The sequence below is a fragment of the Schistocerca serialis genome, chromosome 1, assembly GCF_023864345.2.
Source record: "Schistocerca serialis cubense isolate TAMUIC-IGC-003099 chromosome 1, iqSchSeri2.2, whole genome shotgun sequence".
NCBI lineage: Eukaryota > Metazoa > Arthropoda > Insecta > Orthoptera > Acrididae > Schistocerca > Schistocerca serialis.
Window position 1 is genome coordinate 1,204,848,553 of NC_064638.1, and position 27,322 is coordinate 1,204,875,874.

At 37.8% G+C, this 27,322-nt stretch overlaps 1 protein-coding gene across 1 annotated transcript in view; it reads right to left on the bottom strand.

Annotated features, from left to right (window-relative positions):
• LOC126456603 (protein sax-3-like) overlaps positions 1-27,322 on the bottom strand; it is a 117,430-nt gene that overhangs the window by 15,057 nt on the left and 75,051 nt on the right. The window contains exons 11-14 of the mRNA XM_050092350.1: positions 21,516-21,691; positions 14,453-14,877; positions 13,779-13,920; positions 7,444-7,568 (exon numbers count right to left, since the gene is read on the bottom strand). Of these exons, the coding sequence (XP_049948307.1) occupies positions 7,444-7,568; positions 13,779-13,920; positions 14,453-14,877; positions 21,516-21,691 (868 nt within the window). The remainder of the gene's footprint in view (positions 1-7,443; positions 7,569-13,778; positions 13,921-14,452; positions 14,878-21,515; positions 21,692-27,322) is intronic.

Here is a 27,322-nt window from a genome sequence, read left to right on the forward strand (position 1 = left end):
GAGTATATAGAGGGTCTATACAAGGGCGATGTACTTGAGGACAATATTATGGAAATGGAAGAGGATGTAGATGAAGATGAAATGGGAAATACGATACTGCGTGAAGAGTTTGACAGAGCACTGAAAGACCTGAGTCAAAACAAGGCCCCCGGAGTAGACAATATTCCATTGGAACTACTGACGGCCGTGGGAGAGCCAGTCCTGACAAAACTCTACCATCTGGTGAGCAAGATGTATGAAACAGGCGAAATACCCTCAGACTTCAAGAAGAATATAATAATTCCAATCCCAAAGAAAGCAGGTGTTGACAGATGTGAAAATTACCGAACTATCAGCTTAATAAGTCACAGCTGCAAAATACTAACACGAATTCTTTACAGACGAATGGAAAAACTAGTAGAAGCCAACCTCGGGGAAGATCAGTTTGGATTCCGTAGAAACACTGGAACAAGTGAGGCAATACTTACCTTACGACTTATCTTAGAAGAAAGATTAAGGAAAGGCAAACCTACGTTTCTAGCATTTGTAGACTTAGAGAAAGCTTTTGACAATGTTGACTGGAATACTCTCTTTCAAATTCTAAAGGTGGCAGGGGTAAAATACAGGGAGCGAAGGGCTATTTACAATTTGTACAGAAACCAGATGGCAGTTATAAGAGTCGAGGGGCATGAAAGGGAAGCAGTGGTTGGGAAAGGAGTGAGACAGGGTTGTAGCCTCTCCCCGATGTTATTCAATCTGTATATTGAGCAAGCAGTAAAGGAAACAAAAGAAAAGTTCGGAGTAGGTATTAAAATCCATGGAGAAGAAATAAAAACTTTGAGGTTCGCCGATGACATTGTAATTCTGTCAGAGACAGCAAAGGACTTGGAAGAGCAGCTGAACGGAATGGACAGTGTATTGAAAGGAGGATATAAGATGAACATCAACAAAAGCAAAACAAGGATAATGGAATGTAGTCTAATTAAGTCGGGTGATGCTGAGGGAATTAGATTAGGAAATGAGGCACTTAAAGTAATAAAGGAGTTTTGCTATTTGGGGAGCAAAATAACTGATGATGGTCGAAGTAGAGAGGATATAAAATGTAGTCTGGCAATGACAAGGAAATCGTTTCTGAAGAAGAGAAATTTGTTAACATCCAGTATTGATTTAAGTGTCAGGAAGTCATTTCTGAAAGTATTCGTATGGAGTGTAGCCATGTATGGAAGTGAAACATGGACGATAAATAGTTTTGACAAGAAGAGAATAGAAGCTTTCGAAATGTGGCGCTACAGAAGAATGCTGAAGATTAGATGGGTAGATCACATAACTAATGAGGAAGTATTGAATAGGATTGGGGAGAAGAGAAGTTTGTGGCACAACTTGACCAGAAGAAGGGATCGGTTGGTAGGACATGTTCTGAGGCACCAAGGGATCACCAATTTAGTATGGAGGGCAGCGTGGAGGGTAAAAATCGTAGGGGGAGACCAAGAGATGAATACACTAAGCAGATTCAGAAGGATGTAGGTTGCAGTAGGTACTGGGAGATGAAAAAGCTTGCACAGGATAGAGTAGCATGGAGAGCTGCATCAAACCAGTCTCAGGACTGAAGACCACAACAACAACAACAACCTTACCAGACAGTTACCTGATCCCCAGTACTGCAGACTTCAGCCACACACTTTGTGTATCCAGTGCCATTGATTCTGTTAAGGTATTGTCCCAAATTCCTATGGCCAAAGAGGATATCAAAAAATGGCTCAAATGGCTCTAAGCACCATGGGACTTAAAATCTGAGGTCATCAGCCCCTTAGACTTAGAGCTACTAAAACCTAACTAACCTAAGGACACCACACAAATCCATGCTGAGGCAGGATTCGAACCTGCGACCATAGCAGCAGTGCGGTTCCGGACTGAAGTGCCTAGAACTGCTCGGCCACAGTGGCAGGCTATCAAAAAGTGGCCATCATAACAGTGTTTGGACTATACCAGTACAGCTTTATGCCTTATAGATTATGTAACACCACAAAAACATGCAGTCATTTATACATGGTGTTTTGCATGATCCCTCATTTGTCTTCTGCTATGTTGATGACATTTTGATCTTCTCCAAATCCCTGAAAAATTATTTTCAACATCTTTGTCGGCTCTTTCAGTGTCTCGAGGATTGTGGTATTGTCATCAATCCTGAGAAGTGTGTGTTCACCAAACCTGAAGTTTCCTTTTTGGGCTACGAAGTTTCCCATCCTGGCTTAGCTCCACTGCAGGAAAAGGTTTCTGCCATTCAAGATATGCCACACCATACAACATACAAAGAACTCTGATGATTCATTGGATTGATAAATTATTATCATTGTTATCTACAAAATGTAACAGTGACACAATAGCCTCTTGATTGACTCCTCTTGGGCAAAAATATCTCCAGCAATAGGAAGGTCCCATGAAATGCACAAGTAGCTGTAGCATTCAAAACTCCAAAAACAGCGCTATCTGAGGCTACAATGCTTGCACATCCAAAGCCTGAGGCACCAATTGGGCTCTTTCTTGAAACTATTCAGATAGAGGTGGTGCAGCCTTACAACAACAAGTACATGGTTCGTGGCAACCTGGAGCATTCTTCTCCAGGCATCTGAAAGAAGCACAAACAAAATTGGGTGACATCAAATGAGAACTGCTGGCCATGTACCTTGCCATCAAACATTTCCAGCCTATACTAGAAGATCAAAACTTTCTCAAATGGCTAATGGAACATGCCTCACCACGTCAAGCCAGACATGCAGACACCAGGGCTCAATTTACAACCAACATTCACCATATCAAACGCAAAGACGACACTGTTGCTGATTACCTCTCATGATTGGTTGCAAGTGTTACTATGGTGTGCTGGATAAAGATTGCAGATAGCCAGTGCACAAACACCTTCATTCAAGAGTATGTCCACCGTGCAAACTCTGTTTCAGTTTGCCTGGCGTGTGTACTGGTTGATGGTTCCTCATATGAAATATGGTGTGACAGTGGTGGCAACCGATTAACGTTTGCTCATCCCACAAAAACTCAACACAATCCACAACATGTCACATCCCAGTATTGGCAATGGTCAAATTGGTGATGAGCAAGGTCATCTGGTCTGGGGTCAAATAGAACAGTCACACATTGACCCGTTTCTGCCTTGCATGTCAGGTGAAAGAAAATCTCATGGCATGTGCATGCCACTACTCAGGACTTTCCTCTACCAGTGGCATGCTTTGTCCACATCCATTTCAATCTGGTTGGCCCACTACCATGCATTGATGGACAACCGTAGCTCCTAACAATTGTTGTTTGTTACACAGGTGGCCTGAGGCCACACCTCTCACTATCATCACCGCTAAATCTGTTGCTACTTTTCTCACCATGGCATTCCTCTCACCATCACAATTGACTGCAGTCATCAGTTTGATCCATCACTATTGAACTACTCACTCAACTTGTATGGTATCCATCACCTTCATACCATGAGCTATCACCTTGGTAGCGATGGCATTGTTGAATGCATGCATCAGTCACTCAAATCTATCATCATGTGCCACAAAGAGTCATGGACTGATACACTGCTCTGGGCGCTGTTTGGCCCCTAGACAGCACTAAAAGAGGACTTGATCTGCTCTCCACCACAACCAGTCTTCAGTGAACAACTGCGGGTACTGGGTGACCTCATCATGCCTTCACCAGCACAGACACCTGGGGACCAGCTGAACTTCCATAAAAAATTGGAACAATGCATCAGTTGTCTACACCCATGCAACCAACAATGCTATGGTCAATGTGATCAGTTAATCTTCAAAGATCTACTCACATCAACACATGTATGGCTGCATGATGATCAGCCACCTCTCACTTCCCTATACTCTCCATACGGAGTGCTCTCGAGGGACCTAACACTCATCATCCACAAGGGAAGAGCCACTGAGACAGTATTAATAGAAAGTCTCAAACCTGCCTTCATTATTCCTCCCCAAAATGAACTACTGTGCAACCAAACTGTGCCACTAACCTCTGTCGCAACACCCCTCTGAACTTTGTCTCAAGCGACACCCTTATTGGGGAACGCAGACACCCCTGTCCCACCACCTGCTACACCACTATTCACTTGCACTGGCAGACAAATAAAATGCAAATATTCAGAAATTCCTGTTGCACCAGGCTATCATATGCACAGTAAAGGAGGGGGTGAGATGGCTTCACTCTCTGAAGCTTAAAACACACTGCCTCCCAGTGTGCCAACTTATGCCGAGGTGTTCACTATAGCTCCTGCTGTTTCCACCTCTGTCAAGAATTGGCCCGGCCACAGGCATGGGTAGGTCACCTCCCCCAAAGTCCTTGGGGAGGATATAAGTCAGATGAGGCACAATATGCCATCAGTTCAAGCTGTGTAGTCTCTAAAGCTTTTCAAGTGAGGGGAGCCCCTTTGGTCACCACAATATTGACTAATCAATTAACTCCAGTGAAATGACTGAGTATGATCTTTTTTGAGATGTAATGATGGCTTCTTCAATGTGTGTTAAGTGTGTGTGTATTTGTGCTCCTCACAAGTGTTTCGATGCTTAATAAATTATTTGCTATGCTCTATGAAAGAATTGTTCGTTCATAGTTGAGATAACTCAGGAATTCCTTTCATTATCTCTGACAAGTCTTTTATTCACATTATACTGAATGTAAAAGGTTTATTATTATTATTATTATTATTATTATTATTATTTTTTTTTTTTTTTTTTTTTTTTTTTTTTTTTTTTTTTTTTTTTTTTTGCGCAGTGGAAGTACAAGGTCTGCCAGAAGAAGATATTCAAACTACTAGGGAGCTATTTGTCATACTGTCTTTACACCTTGAACTATTGCCTTACAATGTGTCAAGTTACAGCTTATTATTTATTTTGAACTAGATCCTTATACAAGCCATGTAAATAATAATGTGTGGGAGCACCTTTTGCTACTATTTTAGTCTTGCTAGAAGGCTTTTAACTAGATTCTGTTACACTAACGGTAAAATTTGGTTGCCTTCTTTCTGAGGCAGTTCAGATACAATCTTTCATCATGCCACTCCAGCAGATCCAATCATTTTTCTTTGAACTGTGATACAATAAAATTTACATTGTGAATGGAGTTAGTAATGAATATTATATGCTGCTACTCTGCATAACAAGCTACAGTTTATGATAATAACAGCTGTAATTTTAACAATAATGACTATGTTAAAGTAACTGATGCAGCATGACAACAAGAAGTATAAGCCAGCATGCTGGCAGTTAGACAATGCTTGATGATGTGTGTAAACATTCTGGCTTCTTATGTGTTGATGACACTGCCATCATCAGTAAAAGTAAGGAAGAATTGTACAGTGCCTGTTGAATGACATGAACAATCTTATGAGCACATAATATGGCTTGATAGTAAACCAAAGGGAGACAAATGTACAGTAATGAGGAGCAGCAGAAATGAGAGTAACAATAAATTTAAAATAAAAATTGGGGACAATGTATCAGTTCAAGTTAAGGAATTCTGCCATATTGGAAGCAAAATAACACATGGGAGATGAAGCACTGATAATATAAGAGGCAGAACAACACAATAAAAGAGGGCATTCTTCACTAAAAGAAGTCTGCTAGTACCCAACATAGGCTGTAAACTGAAGAAGAAATTCCTTATAATGTACGTATGAACACAGCATTGTAAGGAAGAGAATCATGGAATGTGGAAAAATCAGAAAGAAAGAAAACCAAAGTTCTTTTATTTTTATTTCCTTCCCCTGAACCGTGGACCTTACCAAGTTGGGGTGGCTTGTGGTTCTCCGTGATACAGGTAGCTTTACCGTAGGTGCAGCCGCAATGGAGGGGCATCTGTGGTGAGGCCAGACTAATCCATGTTTCATGAAGATGGGCACAGCAGCCATTTCAGTAGTTCCAGGAGCATGGATGACTGACTAATCTGATCTCATAACATTTGCCAACATGACATTGGTGTGTCTGTGTTATTGCAAACAGCTGAAAGAACAGGAATTCTACAGCCGTTATTTTTTCCCCAAGTGCATGCAGATAGACTGTATGGCTTAATGATGATAGGCTCCTCTTGGGTAAAATATTCCAATGGTAAAATATTCCCCCATTTGGATATCTGGGCAGGGACTAATCAGGAGGATGTGTCTTCAGAAAAAAAAAAAAAAAAAAAAAAAAAAAAAAAAAAATCAAGATTGGCATTTTATGGATCAGAATTTGGAATGCTAGATCCCTATTGAAAGAATTTATGGTGAGATGATGGAGAGTATTCAAACAGTTAAAGGAGATGAAAATTTAATTATGATGGGTAACTGGAATTTGGTCGTAGCAAAAGAAAGAAAAGGAAAAATAGTAGGAGAACATGGACTGTGAAAAGGGAATGAAAGAGGATGCTGTCTGGTATAATTTTGCTCAGAGCATAATATAATCATCAATAATACTTGGTTTAAGAATCATGAATGAAAGCTGTATATGTGGACAAGGCTTGAGGACAGTGGACAGTTTCTGGCTGATTACATGATGGTAAGAGAGAGATTTAAAAACCAGATTTTAAACTGTAAGGCATTTCCAGAGGCAGATGTAGATTATGAACTGGAGACTAAAACTGAAGAAATTGCAAAGAGCAGGAAATTATAGTGATGGGGCCCAGGCAAATACAAGGAAATATAGATTGTGGAGGGGTTTAGAGGGAACACCAGACTGAAATGGGAGGAAAGGAATACAACAGAAGATGAATTGGTTGCTTTGGGAGATGAAATAGGAAAGGCACCAGATGGTCACATATGTAAAAAGACAAGGATGACTCAGGTGGTACTGACCTATATCTGACAACATCTGAAATTACAAATAAAGATTTGTTTAGATTTTTTTTTAAAGTTTTGTGTTATCCTGCCTCTCCCCCCATGGTGAATTTATCATCAAGTTTTAGTCCCAGAATTTTACCAAGTCAATCTTTTCTACCTGCCTATCATCATCTTTTAGAGATATGCTGGGTCAAAACCTCTTCAAACTCTGAACTTCATGAGTCTTTGCAGTGTTTTGTGACAAATAACTGACCAGGAAGTCTATCAACAGCACAAAAGATTTTGCCTTCTCTAAATAAGTAATGGCAAGCAATTCTGCCTCATAATTCCAGTTTCCTCAAATGTTTTTTCTTTCTGATACTATTAAATATTTACATTTATTTTTCTTTCACTGCATATTTTACATACTTGTGGACAGCTTTCTCTGTGTGTGTCAGCAATTTTATCCAACCAGAGGTGACCTCTGATGATGCAGAAAAAGTATGTATCCATGCTTCCAAAATGTGGTAAGCATGGAACAGAATGTGGCAGCACACTCAAGAACTGTGATGGTATTATCTCATAAAAATTTGGCTATTAATGAAATTAACTATTTTCAAACAGATTGGGATCATGTTCTAATGATCCATGCTTACCTGTGATCTCCGATGTATCCTTCGAAGTGTACTTGTTGGCGTAGGTGATGGAGTGGGACCATTACTTGGACCCATTTCTGACATTGCCTTTCTTCCTGTAACGTTGTTGTGTGTACTTGGCAGTCCTGCATCAATAAAAGAGCACTAATTTGAAAAAAAGATGAAAATTAAAAAAAAAGTAAATGACCTGAAGTTCTTTCTAGTGCAAGAACAGGTACCACATTTTTCAATAAACATTAAATAATAGAATTTTTAAAATAATGATTGAGAGGACAGACCTCTACCCACTTTAAATATGAAATTATGATTGGTGGACAGGTACATAAAAAAGAAATGTGAATTTTACAGTTTCCTTTCTGCTCAGAAGAACAAATGTTTAGTTGCTCAACATTAATTGCTTCTTTTTTATGTACATTTTTCACTCTTCATCAGTCACCACATCATCTTTAATACAAGTTACTGGTTTAATTGATTGTAAGCGATTTTTTGTCTCTCCCCTCCCCCCCCCCCCCCCCCTCCCCCTGCAAATTCGTCATTCAAAAAATTTTTGCAGATTAAACTATTGCTTAGAGATCAATATTTTTACATTGTTTAATTGATTAATGTAGGGGTCACCTTCCATTTACAGATGAAACTTTGGCTATTGTCATCACTTGCAAATTTATTTTGAAGGTGTCAGAAGGGTAGGGATGGGCAAGTAATACTCACATTTGAACAGGCTCAAGATTTCCCAATACACCAAAGCATTCGATACAATATCAACTTTGCGCAATCAATCACATAACATTTGACTTGTGAGGCCCTAGTGCAAGCGATAAGTGAAAAACTGTGAACAAGCCACTACAATAGTCTATTGTTCTGTTCAAAATTTGAAAATTCTATCATATTACAAGCTCTTGTTGTATTTGAACAGGTTTGGAATAAATGTTGTCATAATGTATGGATACCATGTATAAATATTTATGCTACTTTTTAAATAAAGGTAACATTCAAATGTAATAATGTTGTCCTTCAAAAAAGACTTGATTCTGGGCCCAAGTCAATATTTTATTTGGTTATGAGAGACTATAATGCTTTATCAGGTGGGCTGCAAATAACAAATTTGGTTGCTGTTTCCTAGAGTACCGGGTAATCAGCTTTAGAAAAAGATGGTGACATTCAGATGAAACAAGAAAGAGAATTAATTCAAAGTTAAATGTCTAAAAATGATCTAAAAAATGAAATAAACCATATTTACTGGCTATAATTGGTATCAGGAGATTAAATTACAGCAGGAAGACCCATTGTGGAGATAATACGAACAGGCGTCACTAGATCGTGGAACAAGTGAAAGTACTAGAATAGGACTGAATTGTGATTGCAATCTTTTATTTATGTATTAATTGCTTTTTTTTTTACATACAACCTGCACTATAGAAGATACTGCAGTCCGTGTTTCACTTGTATTCGAGCACAGCACCTTGGAACGGTTGGAGGGGGAACAGTGACACCAGCTTGGCTGAAAACTAAGATTAAGGTAGGGAATGGAGTAGTGAGTGGACAGCAAATTTTATCATGCTGCCACCAATGGGAATATACAGAGGATACTTTGAATTTTTATGAACATTTAAACTGCAGTTTGTAGTTGGAATCAAATTGACTTTAAAACTTGGCAAATACTCAGTCGTGCAGGAGATGGTAAATGTCTAGATAGGTGCCAGTAGCGTACTTAGACATTACTTGCAGCAATGTTGTCGATGCTCACTGTGAGGTATGCTGGGAATAAAAAGGGGTGTGTCAGTTGCCAGTTCAATGCGACCAATGAGAGACTGGTGGGCAGATGATATGTTTGACAGCAAGACAGACTGCAACATTCTCCCATCAGTATAGAAGCAAAATCCGCTGTGTATTTGTAAAAAACACCTGTTTTCTCAGTTGCACCATAACAATCACTTTAGAAATTAGAACATATTTGGAAAAGAAAACCAAATATTTGTGACAATGGAAATATACAGTTCACCGCTGTGCTGTTAGAATGATGATGACAATGATGATTATAGTGATAATGATTAAAAATACTGATAACACAGGTGACAGTTGTAGTAGGCCTAAACAAAAATTGTTGTGAAGATAAAAATTAATGCATACGATCAGTAAATAGCATAAGCTCTGGATAGTTATAATGCTAACTTCTTAGGCAGATAATTTATGCCAGTACAACTGTTTGTAATTACGATTAGTCAGAATACATGTAAAACAAATTTTTCTCAAGAAGCCTTTTAAAAGGAGAGCGTAATCTTACATTCAGGATCATCTTGTACTTGAGTAAATATGGTACGTTAGGTCCTCTCGGTTATGTTTGTATTCAGTCAGAATTTTTACTATGAATTTCATATACGTTATCAGACACCATATTTCATAATACAGAGTGAACTAGGTATTATAAACATGACATTAAATCTCATTTCCTGCTATATAATTTGTGTAAGTTTTCATATTACAGCTTTTTCAACATATACCTGCCCATATGCTATTTTTCTCTCCATCTTCACATCTTCTAACTCTGTGCACTGTTTGAGAACAGCTTATCTTATAAGAATGCACATACACCTATTATTTTGTCTCCTGGCACTGTACTTCATTTCTAAGGACCTCACTGTTGGTGGCTGTTAAACTCTATTGTATAGTTTCTTTGTTACTTCATCTTACAGCTTTTCTTTCTCATTTTCTCAACTCCATTGCATCTCTGGAAGGCTTGAAGTACAACCAGTGTTTGTTCTCTCTTGTATGCCTTAACATTCTGTCATAAATCACAATTCTTTTAAACTGAAATGCTTTTATGTAATTTTGATTGCTGTGGGAAGGTTGTGGCAAATGAATCTATTTCTTTCTAAGTTTTGCTGTCTGCATATCCATGGTTTAGCACTAACATTGGAAATGTAGATTTAGTTTTCTTTTGTCTCTTCTCTCAGTTATTGAATGAATAATTTCTCACTGCAAAATTTTGCAGACATTGTTACTGTTATTTCAGTTGTTTTGCCATTAGCTAGTATGTCTCTAAGGGCACTGTAGACAAAGATAAAAAGTTTTGGTCATTTATACCAAGAAATTGCACTCAGAAGGAGGAATTTCAAAATCCCTGACAGACTGAATTTTTATGGTTGCCCTAAATCAATTATGGCAAGCTCTGGGGTGGTTCTTTTCAAAATTAACTGTGCACTCCTAGAGAAATCTGAGCTTGTGATCTGTTTTTAATTATCTTGACATCAGGAGGAGTAAACTCTAGCATTCCTTTTTCTGGGACAAAATAAGCAGACATCAACCATGTTAGGTTATTTCTAACAAAAGCTTGCATAAATAAGTGCTCTATAATTTCATGATGCACACCCCTTGAAAATCGTTTTTTTTTTTTACAAGTACCAGAACATTTTTTTCACAAGTACCAGAACAATATAGTCAGCTGGCACAACATATAATTAAAGGTAATATGTGTGTGTATTTGCATGCTATAGCTCTGTAATAGGATTTGTCCAGAAGCTTGCAATATCCTCAGTTTAGTTTGTGTGCCTATCAACAATTCAGCATCTCTAATATTCAGTGAGTACTGCTTCCATTATTTACTTTTCTGTGTCATATTTTCTGTTATAGGATCAGCAAGTATTTATTTAGTGTATTAGGAGGAACTAGAATGCTGCAATCTTTCTTTTGACAATTTATTTGAGTTTTGATAACTTCCCTTGCTGCTTTACATTTATTTGAAGAGTTAAGAATGAATCCATCATTGGCCTTGCATTTTGCTGTTTTGATTGCAGTTCTGTAGTGCTTTTTTATAATCTTGGATTTATCCCTATCTGCTTTATTGTGTTGTGATCTGTTGTAATCCAGGAGCATCAAGATTTTAAAGTTATTTAGTTGTGGTGTATACCAGTGTTTTAAACTTCCTGGCTTAGAATGGGTGTTATGGTTATAATCTTTCTTATAAAATCTAGGGCATACTTCTTCAGAGGTATCAGTTACCACTTCTAAATCTTTTGGCTGACTCAGTAACATGCATTTCATGAGTAAGTATTTCATTCCACTGTATTAATGTTAATCTACATTTTAGAGTTCATTAATAGGTCTGATTATTCTTTCCTGGCACCTATCTTTTTCATAATCTAGGGGAATTCTTAGCCACAATCCTTCATTGTCAGATATACCTAATTTGATTGTATTGAATTGACATCCACTTGTGTGAAAATTACAGATAATGTTATCCAAACCTGCATTCAGTATAGTGGGCTTATCATTAATACAGCAAAAATTTAGTGACCTTAGTATGTTGAGTAATTGCTTACAGTTCTACTCCTGATCCTAATGTCTATGTAAATGTCACCAAATATTAAAACTCTGCAAATTTTATTCTTAAGTAACATGATTACAAGTTTCTGAAGACTTCCAATTTTGGCAATAGTACTGCTGCAACTCCGAAGTTAGATTCTACACAATGTACATTTACATCTATAATTTCATAGTGTAGTTTTAGAGTTTTATTAATATAGATATACACACCACAATGTTTTATATTTATTCTGTAACTAATTCATAGCCATTTGATACACTTAACACTAGTTCTCTACATGAGAACCAATGTTCATTTATCATGAATGTGCTACAGATTAACTTTTCCAACCAGTACTGGAGTTCCAGAAGTTTATTTTATATATGGAAGAACATTAGGCTTCTTTCAGTGCAAGCTGTTAATAAGTCTACTCCAAAATTATCCAGTGCACTTACTATACTTGTCAGTTCTAGTTATTCTATTATTATTTTCTTTTAACACAGACGGATACCTATTTGTAGATGTCACCTTATTTTTTATTGTAGTTTTGTTGCTGAAACACTGCTGTAGTATTTCTCTTCTCTAAAAAAGCATCATGACTGTAATGTAGGGCAGCTGGTTATTTCTTCTTGCAAATCAGGGTACAGAGACTTTTAATTTGTTCACTGATCTTAATTTACCTTTCATGTTCATGTGAAATCCATGCTGTGAGTCTTCATCCCCTTTCAGTTTGCTGACATCTAACAAGTGTGCATAGCTGAAGTTTTTACATAATGTCTGTAACACTGTATTGTGAGCCTCTATTTCCCCATTTACACAAGACCACTCTAGAAGATTGTACTGTACCGGTAGAGTTATCAAAACATTGGAGTGGTGCAGTTGTGGCAATAACTTCCTGTAATTTTGCAGTGTGGATTTGCTTCCATTTTTGTATACGTCGTTGGTGCCCCATTTGATCACAATACAGTCATCTTTGTTCAGTTTCTTTGTTTCAATGGTTAAGTTTTCTACAACAGACTTAAACAGAGCACCACAGAGCAAACACAGAATAATCAAAGTTTATGTTTTCACTAAGTGAAACCAAGAATCCTTTTCCATGGGTATCAGCATAAATTATGAGGTTTTCTGTTTTTCTCAACATTTTCACATTTCAGTTTGGAACTTTATTGGATGCCTCATTATGTACTATTTTGTCTGTTCTGGCAGATTTTTCACCACCTAAATCTTGAAGTGAAGAATTGGGTAACACTGGTAAAAGAGCAAGACTTACTTGTTCTGCTAGCTTGTGCATTTTCTTTGGCAAACTGTATTTATGCTGTGATGACTGAACACCTTTGGCTACACTGTCTTGAGAATAACTGATGAATAAATTTCTTGCACATCTCCTGTTATCCTTCTTGCTGTCTAAAAGTGACCCAGCTCTCTTTGCAGGCAATCTGTGGCACTCATTAGTTGTTTCTCCACTGCTACTAATCAGAGATGGCAAAAATTTAGGTTTGCACTCACAACATTTTCAGTCCAGAGCCAGTTTTTTGCCATCCCTCACTAAAGGATCTACTTTGCTGCATCGAAAATGAAACTTTTTATTGCATTGGTTAAAAGTAACACCAGTTCTCACTGTTTTGATACACTTCTTACACAGTCCATCTTCTACAGTACATTAGTCTTCCATTGATCTATGATCACAATCAGTGTTTCCACTTCTGCTTAGCTGTGTAGTATATAGTTTGACTTATATGTGTCTGCACTTCTTATATTCTTGATTTTAATATTTTATTATGTAATTAATAAAAATATTACACTACACTATAAATTCCGAAGTGAAATAGTCTATTAGCAAGCACATAAAAAAACGGAGGCAAATTTTGACGCTAGTGCAGAAAATAAAAAATTAAATTTTATTTTCAAATATTTCATTATCATCTCTTTTTGGTGCATCCACGTTTAAATTGAACATTGAGTATAAGGTAAACAACAAAAACTTTTTATTTTCACTACAGAAAGAAGTAAAGTTGATTTAACATTAATTTTTCACCTGTTTGAAGTGCATATCCATTTGAACACTGTGCACTAAAAAAATATGAATCAGAATATACATTTCTTCCAAAGAAGCCATTGGAATTCTGAGGATAGGCCGTTTCATCTGTATCTACTGGGTGACAAGTTGGATGCCAGCCCTGAAATTACATAGAAAAAAAAATTGTGAAGCATAGAAAGGAAACATACTATGTCAAAAGTGTATAAAGATGTGTATAATTTGTTAGTATTCATTACTGTGTTAAAAAATTTGTGTCTTAGGCTTAAGCACCAGACTTGTCAGCTAAAGGTGATTAGTTGCTATTACTCAACACTGTTTATAGTTTCTCTTGTAGCCTTGCTGGGGTTTTTCAAAGGAAGACCTAGAACTACTGACAAATGTCATTACATCTGTACCCAGTGAAAGTACTGCCAGAAAGCAAAACATGGCATCTCTAGCCAACTGATCAAACAAAACCAGCTAGCTGGCCGATTTAAGTCTGAGAGGCCATGAGCTTGGAATAATTTTTTCACTTTTAAATGGGTCTATTGGTAGTTCTGACATTTTCAACTCCAGAATGTACATGCTAGCAGGCCATTCTGTCTTACGGATCTTTTAACAAATTCTAGTTAGGATTACATCTTTCTTTCGAAATGTCATGACAACTGATATGGGAAACAAAGAAGGCTTACCACATTTCCAATATTGTGCCGTGAGCTGCCAACCAAGGTAGTTGTTGCATAAGGAGCTGGACTTTCATCACCACTTCTGTAACCTTGGAAAGTGCTTAATGTGGTATGTGCAGCATCTACCTCAGCATAAGCTGGCATGTGCTCATTTTCAGCTTGTGTGTCTCCTGCTTCATAAGATGGTGTTGACCGAATCCCAGTTTCTGCATATGCTGGAGTGGGTTCAAGCATTCCATTATCTATACATTCTTTCATTGTTGGTGTTACAGAGCCACCAGTAGTTATGGTGCGTGTTTCTGATGATCTCCAACAGCTAGGGGTTGGGCGATTTTCTATCCAGAGCGAAGAGTCATGGGAACTGGGTGTCAAACCGACTGCTGCTTTTAGATTTAAAGGAGCAGGAAGCACACTGGTATTTGGCCGTGAATCTGAAACATATTGAAATAAGACACATTATGTAATACACTTCAATCCAAAACAAAATTAAGATAGTGGAAACGACCTGCCAGCTTAGATGAAAACTCAGTTTGTACATTAATATAATATTGCAAGATAAGATTATTTTCTAATAATTATATTACTCACTGATTAAACAGGAGATGATATGTGTGGATGACTTTATAATACAAAAGCAACATGTAATAAAGTTCTTATTTACAGTAAGATGAAGCACAAATATTTACCACCTGCCTCAAGCAGAAGGACTGGCACAGTTGCTATAGCTACATTAAATAGTTGACAACAAATAACAGCTCAGACTTTTGTGGCTATGAGTTTCTTTCTCAAGTATCAGATATAGCACTGGAAGTAGGATTTAGAGATGACTTTTAAATCCACGTCAATAGATGCATTTGCTGAGCATCAGGCGAGCATCAAAATTAACAATGGTAAAAATAAATTCTTTGTCAGGAGAAAGAGAGAAAACAAATTTTTGTTTGACTTTCCAGCAGAGCTTCTAATTGATCTACAATCTGCTCTGGTATAAATATATTTATATTTATTACTTTCGTTCTATAGTTGGGACATTTGGTTCCAAAAATCTGCTGAGAAGTTTGTGTTGAGTATTTTAGTTTTGGTACTTGTCAGTCTAGCTGCAGTGTTTGCTTTTTGTCATTGCAAGCTTTTTGTTCTGAAACATTTTTATGTTTTTGGACTGAAATATCCCATCTACAAATAATAGACAGCACAATGAAAGTGATGAAAACAGCACTGCAAAAAAATAATAGGCACTAATTTCATTTGTGGGACTTGGAAAAAAAAAAAAAAAGGAAAATTTGCAATGACATGATGAAAAGCAGAAGAAGTAAACTCAGGGTGTGGTTACAAGATAATCAGCTTCATTTTTATTTTTGTTTTTATTCCAAAATTATTCCAACCTTCAGATATTTCCTATTCCTTATTGTTCTTGCCTCTCGTTTTCTCTTTACCTCCAATACAGAATGATTTTTTCCACCACATACAAACTCTAGGGATGATCGATGAGAGGATACAGAACAAAGAAGGTCTAATGAACTTGTGTCCAGAAATGTACAGTTTTCGCACTAGAGAACACTTATTCAATCATACATTGTCACAGAGACTGTGATCTAATACATGCTGTAACATACGGTTACAGTATGTGATGAAAATAGTTTCCATGTGCCTCAATGCATGCGTGTATGTGCCATAGCATGTTCTGTCTCATATGTTCACATCGGCCAGGCTGCATCCGAACAGTCTCAAAGACAGCATGAGTATGCTCCTCCAGTGTCTCCACATCTGGAATGGACTCTGTATACATGATAATTTTGCGATGGCCCCATTACCATAAATTTCATGTGTTAGGATCCGGTGAACAAGCAGGCCATGCAACTGGACCCCCTCGTGTGATCCATCAATCAGTAAGACACGATTGAGATGTGTCCAGATTTTAATGGCAAAGTGGGCTGGATCACCATCATGTAGCAGCTACATAACTCATTGAATCATCAATGGCACTTCTTCCAGCAGGGGAGGCAAAGTCACCTACAAGAAATGCCAATAATTCCATCCTGTTAGTTGATGTGGAAGGAAGATATGCCCCAAAATATGGTCACCAATTATCCTGGCCCACACATTCCAACTGCAATGATGCTGATGATTTGCGGTCACCACACCATAGGACTCTGCTAACTATCCCACAGATGACTGTTATGAAAGTTGAAGATACCACTCCACATAAAGGTGACCTCATTTGTGAATAGGGTGGATGATACAAATTCCAGAATCGTTGTTGCCTGGCAAAGAAACCAGTGACAAAACTGCTCCTGATATGGAAAGTCTGTCTCTAGTAAGCCCTTCACATGATAAGGGAAGTAACAAATGTCATGGAGAATGTTCTACATGGTTGTCTGGCTTAGCCTGTACTGGCAGCCCAACTACTTGGTACTGACACAGCAGTCACCTTCCACAGTGTTAATCACAGTTTCCTGCAAGTCTGGTGTCCGAACATTCCAGGTACGTCCTTCATGATTTCCTGCATCCTGAAATGACCATGTCACATACAAATGGTGAAACACATTCGCAAACATTGAATGTTGTGGTGGTTGTTGTTGGTGGGGATAGGTCTTCCGCTGCCTGTTGCCATTTGTCTTTCCATAGGTAAACACCATCTCGGGAATCTCACGATTTGAATAAGGAGCCATTGTGTATAATGCTGTATCCCATTCACTGCAAGGCAAGTCAGCAAGAGAAGTGAATCGGGCACAACATTACCAGTTACTATGGCAGGAGAGGGCGCTAGGGCATGACGAATGAGGAACAGCACCACCCTCTAGGAGGAAACCATACATACTGTGACTGTGGTTGTGTGGACTGGGCATATTAGACTGCAGTCTCTGTAACAAAGAATGATTGAATAAATGTTCTCTAGCATGGAAACCATGCACTTCTGGGCATAAGTTCATTATACCTTTCTTGTTCCATATCTTCTCATTGATTGATCCCTAAAGTTTGTATATGGTAGAAAAATCACTCTGTATTTGTAGGAGAGCAGGTAATCTAATGGTCAACAAGCACTCAAGATTTATTGCTAAGCTAAAAAAAAAAAAAAAAAAAAAGATGTTGTATGGAAAGTAAGTTGTAATGAAATGTAAAAATATCAAGATTTGCCTCTATTTATGAGACATTTATCACAGTGTGGGACCAGCTTTTGTTTATCCTAATTGTAAAAATGTGCCACCTGTGATGAAAGACAGTTGATGTCTCTGTGAAGACATCCACTGTGATACACATCACTGATATACTACATCTGGAATATCTGTGACTTTATCAAAGACTGCAGTGTGTTCTGAGATATGTTTGGCTTAAGATATGTCTTTGTCTATCATGATTTAATGAAGTATAACACCTCATATATGTTACTGGTGCACCCACTGTTATCAACATAGTGACATTGTCTACAACAGTTTATTTCATTTTTATGACCAACATGTCTGTTCTCTGTAACTGCTGTATCATATATGTCTACAGCAGTTTATTTCATTTTTATTACTAACATGGAAACTTGTCATCATTATGAAATGTTTGTTCTCTGTAACAGCTGTATCAAAAACTTCTACTAATTCTTCCATTTATCATGGTGGTCATTTGCATTGGTATCACATCTACATCTAGGTCTATGTGATTAATCTGCTATTCACAATTAAGTGTCTGGCAGAGGGTTCAATGAACCACCTTCAAGTGGTCTCTACCATTCCACTCTCAAACAACGAGTGGGAAAAACGAGCACTTAAATTTTTCTGTGCGAGCCCTGATTTCTTTTATTTTATCGTGATGATCATTTCTCCCTGTGTGGGTGGGTGCCAACAGAATGTTTTTGCAATTGGAGGAGAAAACTGTTAATTGAAATATCATGAGAAGATCCCGTCACAATGAAAAACACCTTTGTTTTAATGATTGCCACCCCAATTCACCAATCATGTCTGTGGTGCTATCTCCCCTATTTCACGAAAATACAAAACGAGTCACTCTTCTTCCATCAATCCCACCTGATGCGGATCCCACACCACACAGCAGTACTCCAGAACAGGGCGGACAAGTGTGGTGTAAGCAGTCTCTTTAGTAGATCTGTTGCACCTTCTAAGTGTTCTGCCAATGAATCACAGTCTTTGATTTGCTCTACCCACAACATTACCTATGTGATCATTCCAATTTAGGTTACTTGTAATTGTAATCCCCAAGTATTTTGCTGAATTTACAGCCTTCAGGTTTGTGTGACTTATCACGTAATCGAAATTTAGTGGATTTCTTTTAGTACTCATGTGAATAACTTCACACTTTTCTTCATTCAAGGTCAATTGCCAATTTTTGCACCACACAGATATCTTATCTAAATTATTCTGCATTTCGGTTTGGTCATCTGATGACTTTGCAAGGTAGTAAATGACAGCATCATCTACAAATAATCTAAGAGGGCTACTCAGATTGTCTCCTATGCCGTTAACATCTCTTTGGGTTTTCTGCCAGGTTCTGAGACAGAGTTTTGTTGTGGAAATTATTAAAAGCATCTCACATTGATGTGCGTGCTATATTTCAAACTTCTGAAAAACTTTGCCAATCTTGGGGACTTTGCATTCTTTTAAATTTGGCATGCTTTTTTCGTTGCTTCTGCAACAGCAATCTCACCCATTTTGCGTACCATGGGGGTCAGTACCATCACTTATTAATTTATGTGGTATATATCTCTCAATTGCCATTGATACTATCTCTTTGAAATTATTCCACATCTTTTCTATGCTTACATGATCAGATCAGAAGGAGTGGAGTCTGTCTCTTAAAAAAGGCACTGAGAGCATTTTTATCAGCTCTTTTTAAATAGGTGTACTTTGCGTTTCTTTTTGATGGTCGTGGGTGTTAACGGTATTCAGTGTAGCAGCAACTGCCTTGTGGTCACTAATCCCTGTGTTAATCGTGATACTCCCTATCTGTTCAGGATTATTTGTTGCTGGGAGGTCAATTATGCTTTCGCAACCATTTATGCTTCAAGTGGGCTCATGAGCTAATTGTTCAAAATAATTTTCTGAGAAAGCATTCAGTACAATTTCGGATGATGTTTTATGCCGGCTTTAAACGTATAATTTTTCCAGCATATCGATGGTAGATTGAAGTTGCCACTGACTATAAATCTATGAGTGGAGTACCTGTTTGAAATGAGACTTAAGTTTTCTTTGAACTGTTCAGCTACTGTATCTTCTGAGTCAGAGGGTTGGTAAAATGATCCAACTAATAGTTTAGTCCGATTGTCAAGTATAACCTCTACCCATACTATTTTGCAGGAACTATCTAATTCAATTTCACTACAAGGTAAAGTACTTCTGACAGCAACAAATACTCCACCACCAACAGTATTTAATCGATCCTTTCTGAACACTGTTAGGTCGTTTGAAAAATTTTTGGATGAACTTATTCCTGGCTTAAGCCAGCTTTCCATACCTATAACTATTTGAGCTTCAGTGCTTTCTATTAGGGCTTGGAGCTCTGGTTCTTTCCGAACACAATTTACAAGTACAATCCCAATCATTTCTACAACTACCTTACTGTGTTTTAGCTGCCCCCTCTTTTAGACGGACACCCTTTATGTGGTTTCCTGAGACCCTCTAACCTAAAAAAAAACATCCAGTCCCTTCCACGCAGCCCCCACTACCCATGTAGCTGCTTCCTGTGTGTAACCCAAGTAGCTGCTTCCTGGTGTGTAACCCAAGTAGCTGCTTCCTGGTGTGTAATGGACTCCTGACCTATTATGCGGAACCTGGAAACCCACAACCTGATAGCGCAAGTGAAAGAATCTGCAGCCTACGTGCTCACAGAACTGCCCGAGCCTCTGATTCAGACCCTATTAATTGTGAACATTTTCATTTCCTGAGTTATGCATACACTCTCACTCATCTGATTCACTCATTGCCTTACACATAAAAAAGAATCAAAGATCTGATGGTTAGCATATGCTGTTGTCATCTTGTGCACTCTAAAATGTCAAAAGATCTGCCTTCTACATTTCAGTTTTCATATCCCCTCTGCATTTCTGAGCATCCAAAGATGACAATGGCCATATGTGTGTAAGTTGCATTTATGTGAATGCATGCTAGTTTCCTACATCTGATGAAGGTCTTAGTCAACTAGCTGAATACATCTAATAATATTTTTCATTGTACCAATCTGCGACTCAATGCCTCCTTTATGTGGTGAGTAGCAAACTACCATTTCCATATTGTACATATGCCTAATATGAGTATATTTTGTTGTAGAAATAAGGGGCAATGGTTGTAAATAAAAACTGCCAAGTGTTCAACTGAATGTCATATTCAGATAATCATCAGTTTGTTCCAACTGTTGAATTATTGTAAAAAAGGTGAAAAAAACACTACATGAACATTTGCATATTGAAAACTACAAAAATTGACATTTTATTATGAAAAGGAAAGTTGCTACTCACCTTACAGTGGAGATGCTGAGACGCAGATAGGCGCAACAAAAAGGCTGTCACAATTTGAGCTTCTGGCCAGCAAGGTCTTTGTTGAAAAACAGACAAAACACACACACACACACACACACACACACACACACACACAAATGCAACTCACACATACATACTATCTCTCTGAAATTATTCCACATCTTTTCTATGCTTACATGATCAGATCAGAAGGAGTGGAGTCTCTTAAAAAAGGCACTGAGAGCATTTTTATCAGCTCTTTTTAAATAGGTGTGTGTGTGCGTGTGCGTGTGTGTGTGTGTGTGTGTGTGTGTGTGTGTGTGTGTGTGTGTGTGTGTGTGTGAGACTCAGCATCTCTGCTATATGGTGAGTAGCTACTTTCCTTTTCTTAATATTGTTACATTCCATCCTGGATTTTCCACTGTTTGAAAACTGACATTTTCATTCAGTGCCTAACAGAAGGTGTATAGTAAGTGCATAGCTTGTTCAAACAATAATTAAGCTGTTTGATATCCTTCACAGTTTACTGTCTGTCACTTTAGCAATGATATTTAAGCACCTGCAGAGATTATACACATAAAGATATGAAATATTTCATTCACAAATGGGTGTTACCGTGCAAAGTGGTTTTCTTTGCCATGAGTTGTCTGCGTCTCACAAGGAACATGGAAGCAAAAAGCAATGCCATTACTGCAACCATGCTTCCCAGCAAAGCAATGAACCAGGTCTCTGTGAGGAAGTCATTTCCACTAATTCCAGGGCTTAGGCTTGGATCATTTCCTACAGGTTGCCTGAAAAATAAAATGATGGTATGTGAATCACAAATGGACGCAAAAGACTTACAATGAGATACAAATAACTGCGTACAGAAATATGGGAATTAGTGCTGGTGTCTTGAGATTTCTATAATTTAGCTAGGGGGTTCTATAATTTAGCTAGGGAAAATGTTTGTGAGTCAGACATATAAATGAAAAGTCACAACAAAAAAAAAGAAATATTACATTCAGCGTTAAATTATTACAGGTATAAAAGGCGAAACCAAGAGGATAGTTTTTTCCTCACTGAGCTTGCACTATATTGATGAATGAAAATAATCAATTTTTAAAAATGTAATGTAATTGCGTAGATAAAAAAATCCACTCATTAAGCAGCAGCAGGAGAACACTCTTATGAAGGTGTTTAAAGCTTTTGGAGTCAGTGGCTCCTTTTCCTTCAACCATTCTGCCAGAAAAAGGAGCCATTGCTATATATACTTTCACTAATGAAATATTAAATGCTCTGAGTGACCGGAAGTCACCTGTTGGGATTTTTTTGTGATCTATCAAAGGCTTTTGATTGTGTAAATCATTGAATACTTCTAGATAAGCTCAAGTACTGTGGTATGAATGGGGCAGTGCTCAAATGGTTTAAATCATACCTAACTGGAAGAGTGCAGAAAGTTGAAATAAACAGTTCACATAATATGCAAAAAACTGGTGATTTCTCAAACTGGGAAACAATCAAGAATGGGGTGCTGCAAGGTTCGGTCGTGGGTCCTCTGCTGTTCTTAATATATATTAATGACTTGCCATACTATATTCATGAAGATGCAAAGCTGGTACTTTTTGCCGTGATACAAGTATAGCTATCACATCCAACAGACAAGAACTAACTGGTGAAACTGTAAATGATGTTTTTCAGAAAATCATTAAGTGGTTCTCTGCAAATGGGCTCTCATTAAACTTTGACAAAACACAGTATATACAGTTACACACAGTACATGGAATGACACCATTAATAAATATAGACTTCGATCAGAAATCGGTAGCTAAGGTAGAATATTCGAAATTTCTCGGTGTATGCATTGATGAGGGCTTGAACTGGAAAAAAACACACTGAGGATCTGCTGAAACATTTGAGTTCAGCTACTTATGCTATTAGGGTCATTGCAAATTTTGGAGATATACATCTGAGTAAATTAGCTTACCACGCCTATTTTCATTCTCTGCTTTTGTATGGCATCATATTCTGGGGTAACTCATCATTGAGTAAAAGAGTATTCATTACACAAAAGCATGCAATCAGAATAATTGCTGTAGCCTTACAATATATATATTTACTTATGAAATTTGTTATTAACAATCCGAATGAATTCAAAAGTAATAGCAGTGTACATGGCTACAACACTAGGAGAAAGGATGGTCTTCACTACTCAAGGTTAAATCTAGCTTTGGCGCAGAAGGGGGTAAATTATGCTGCCACAAAAGTCTTTGGTAACTTACCTAATAGCATCAAAAGTCTGGCAGATAGCCATATAGCATTTAAAAGGAAATTAAAAGAATTTCTTAATGGCAACTCCTTCTACTCATTAGATGCATTTTTGGATATAGTAAGTGGGTAATTTCCCCAACACCCACAAAATAAATAAATAAATACTGAGTGTCATGTAATATTTTGTCTAATGTAATATCTTGTATAGACACCTTTTATTAACCTGACACGTTCCACATCATTACGAAGTGTCGTATTCATGATCCATGGAACAAGTACTAATCTAATCATTGGCTCTGAGAGCTTCCAAATGTAAATACCTTTATATACCCCCCCCCCTCCCTCCATCATCCATGGCTGGCAAAATTAAATAGGCCTTTGAAGAAGAGAGAAGCAGCTGTATGAATAGCAATAGCTCAGATGGGAAACCAGTCCTAAGCAAGCTAAAAGGTGGAAGGAGTATATACAAGCTTTATAATGAGAGAGATAAACTTGATAGCAATATTACAGAAATGGAAGAGGATGTAGATGAAGAAGAGATGGGAAAACATGATACTGCTAGAAGAAATGGACAAAGCACTGAAAGATCTAAGTTGGAACAACACGCCAGGGATAATGCAAGACATATGCGACTGGCAAAATACCCTCATCCTTCAAGAAGGATGTAATTGTTACAATTCCAAAGAAAACATATGCTGACTGGAGTGAATATTATCAAACTATCAGCATAACAAGTTGTGGTTGCAAAATACTAACACAAATTCTGTACAGAAGAATGAAAACAACAGTAGAAGCTGACCTCAGGAAAGATCAGTTTAGATTCTGGAGAAATGTAGGAACACAAAAGGCAGCACTGACCCTATGACTTACCTTACAATATAGGTTAAGGAAAGGTCAACCTACATATGCAGCTTTTGTAGTCTTAGAGGAAGCTTTTGAAAATGTTGACTGGAATATTCTCTTTGAAATTTTAACCCTTTTAGTGCCAAATACGATCTGATCGTGATCCAGATTTTCGGCGAAAAATGCCAGTAACGATCTGTTCGTGATGCCCCTCTCATTCATTTTTTCCGCGCTTGAAGGCAAAGTTGTTAGTATTTCCTAGCCAAGACGCAGAAGGAAGGTCGAAGGCACAGCATATCAATCTTCTTTTCGATTGTCAGTGCGATATTTTGAGTAAAATAAACTTCTCTGGTGGTGTTTATTTACTGACTATTTCGCGGCAGCATGGCGTCATCAAGTAAGAAGTTGCGGTTCGATACAAGTGATTTAGACAATAATATGATAAGTAGTGGAAGTGAAGATGAATTTGCAGGATTTGCAGAAAGTGAATCAGATTATGAGATGTCAGGTGGAGAAGAGGACTCGTCGTTTTCTTCTTCAAGTGACAATTGTGCGTCAGCAAATGACGACGACGACGACCAAACACAACTAAATTGCAGTGCAAATACTTTTGTTGAAGTAATGGATGAGGCATCAGATAATCCACTTCCTCCAAGCTTTGTGTATGCAGAAGTACCAGGCCCTTATACCAGCAAACGCCACACCAATTGATTTTTTCAATTTGTTCTTCTCGCTGCAGCTTTTTACGATTATGGTGACAGAGACTAACAGATACGCTCACCAGGTGATTCAGTCAATGCATTTATCGCCAAATTTGAGAATCAAACAGTGGCAACCAACAACTGTAGCAGAAATGAGGGCTTTTATAGCAGTAATTTTGAATATGGGACTGATAAAAAAACCGACGATTTTTAGTTATTGGTCAACTGATGCAAACCTGTTGACACCGTGGTTTTCGCAAATGTTTTCACGCAACAGGTTTCAGTTGTTGCTGCGGTTTTTCCATTTTGTAGACAATTCGAAACTTCACCCTCCTGGTCACCCATTATATGATCCAACAGCCAAATTTCAAGTGTTGGTGGATATTGCCAACAATGTTTTCTGTCGCTACTACACTCCACACCAGCAACTGAGTGTCGATGAAAGTCTTGTTGGGACAAAGGCGCACTCACAGCTAATCCAGTACCTTCCCAATAAACATCATCACAGATGGGGAGTCAAATTTTGGATGCTGTGTGATTCAGTCGTAAATTACTGCCTAGGATTTTATGCATACCGTGGTGCAAAAAGTGATGATGACAAAAACGAAATAAAAGAGAATGGCCTGGGATATGTAGTTGTCATGAAACTACTAGCTCTTGGGAGCTACATGCAAAAAGGTTACCACGTGTTTTGCGATAACTTTTTTACATCTATTCCTCTGGCAGAAAAGCTGTATTCAGTTGGCACTTATCTAATGGGAACAATTAGAAGAAACAGAAAATTCCTGCCACGTGGTCTTCTGTCGAATTATGCTGTAGGTCAGCTAAAGTTTTTCAAGAAATCTTTTATACTTCTCTGTGGCTTCAGACAGAAGAAATCACAGAGAAATCCAGTCCTCCTTGTGAGTACATCGTCCTCTGCTACATCATCAGAAAAGACAATTCGCAATAGACAGTCGGTCAAGAAACCAGATGTTATTTTTGAATATAATAAGTATATGGGTGCCATTGACTCATCTGATATGATGGCATACTGCTATTTAGATGAGAGGAGGACTGTCAAGATGTGGAAGAAGGTAGTGTTCAGCATAATTGCCAGGATGTTGCTGAATGCATATGTTTTGTATACGGAAAGCCTAAACCCCAACGACAAACCACTGACACGGCTGAAGTTTAACAGCATAATCATTTGCAAACTTTCTAAACAGTGGTTTCAGGCAAGGACTGCAACCACAAGTGTAATAGATATAAATGTACCTGCTCCAACAGTATATGGTGTAGTGACTCTTCCAGGGAGAAAGGAACGCTACTGTAGTGTTTGTTCTACGAAGGATAAGAAGCGGCGTTCACGAACAGTATGTGTTTGTTGCAAGAAAGGACTGCATCCTTCATGTGTTGGTCAGCATGTGTGCAAGTAGTTGTCATAACTGCAACCTCACATTTGTCAGTGATTTATGACTGAAGAACTGAGAACACGTTCAGAGCAAAACAATTTTTTTTGTAATGTTATGTTCTTTTTGATTTTTTCCTTAGTGAAATAAAAAAAAATTGTATTCCTTTATGGTGTTTTTGTTAAGGAAACTACAGAGATTCTATATATACCTGAAATTTTTGAGTATATCATCATTTGATGGGTCTCAGAGTAAACTGAAATCAAAGTTTTAATTTTTTTTTGATAAACCCCATCATGAAAATAATTTTTCTCTCTGAAAATATGCTCTTTGACAATGTGTATTGCACATATTACTGTAGCCAGCAGCATTCCCTAAAAATCAAAAAAAAATTACATTCCTTTATGTATTAGTTTAGATTTTATTGCAAGTATGGCAGAGGTCTGCATTTTACTGTAAAATCGCATGGCACTTTTAACATGATCTTTTGAGAAACGTCTGGCACTAAAAGGGTTAAGGTAGCAGGAGTACAATACAGGCAGTGAAAGGCGCTTTACAACTTGAACTGAAACTAGGCAGCAGTTATACAAGTAAGAGTCGAGGGGCATTAAAAGGAAGCAGTGGCTGAAAAGGGAAATGTTATTCAATCAGTACACTCAACAAGCAGGAAAGGGAACTGAAGAATGATTTGGAGTAAGAATTAAAGTTCAGGGAGGAGAAATAAACACTTTGAAATTTGCCAATGATACTGTAATTCTGTCAGAGACAGCAGGAACATGGAAGAGTAATTGAATGAAATTGAAAGTGTCTTGAAGGGATGATGTATGATGGAAGATCAACCAAAGCAGAATAAGGCTAATGGAATGTAGCCACATTAAATCAGGTGATGGTGATGGAATTAGATTATGAAACAAGACATGTCAAATAGCAGATGTGATTTAACAATATTACGAAAAGGAAAGTTGTTACTCACCATACAGCAGAGCTGCTGAGTCACTGATAGGCACAACGAAAAGACTGTCACAAATGTAGCTTCAGTAAGGCCGTCATCAAAAATAGTTTGCGTGACTGTGTGTGTGTGTGTGTGTGTGTGTGTGTGTGTGTGTGTGTGTGTGTGTGTGTGTGTGTGTGTCTGTCTGTCATCTATTTTTGATGAAGGCCTTACTGGCCAAAAGTTTTATTTGTGACAGTCTTTTTGTTGTGCCTATCTGCAACTCAGCATCTCCGCTATATGGTG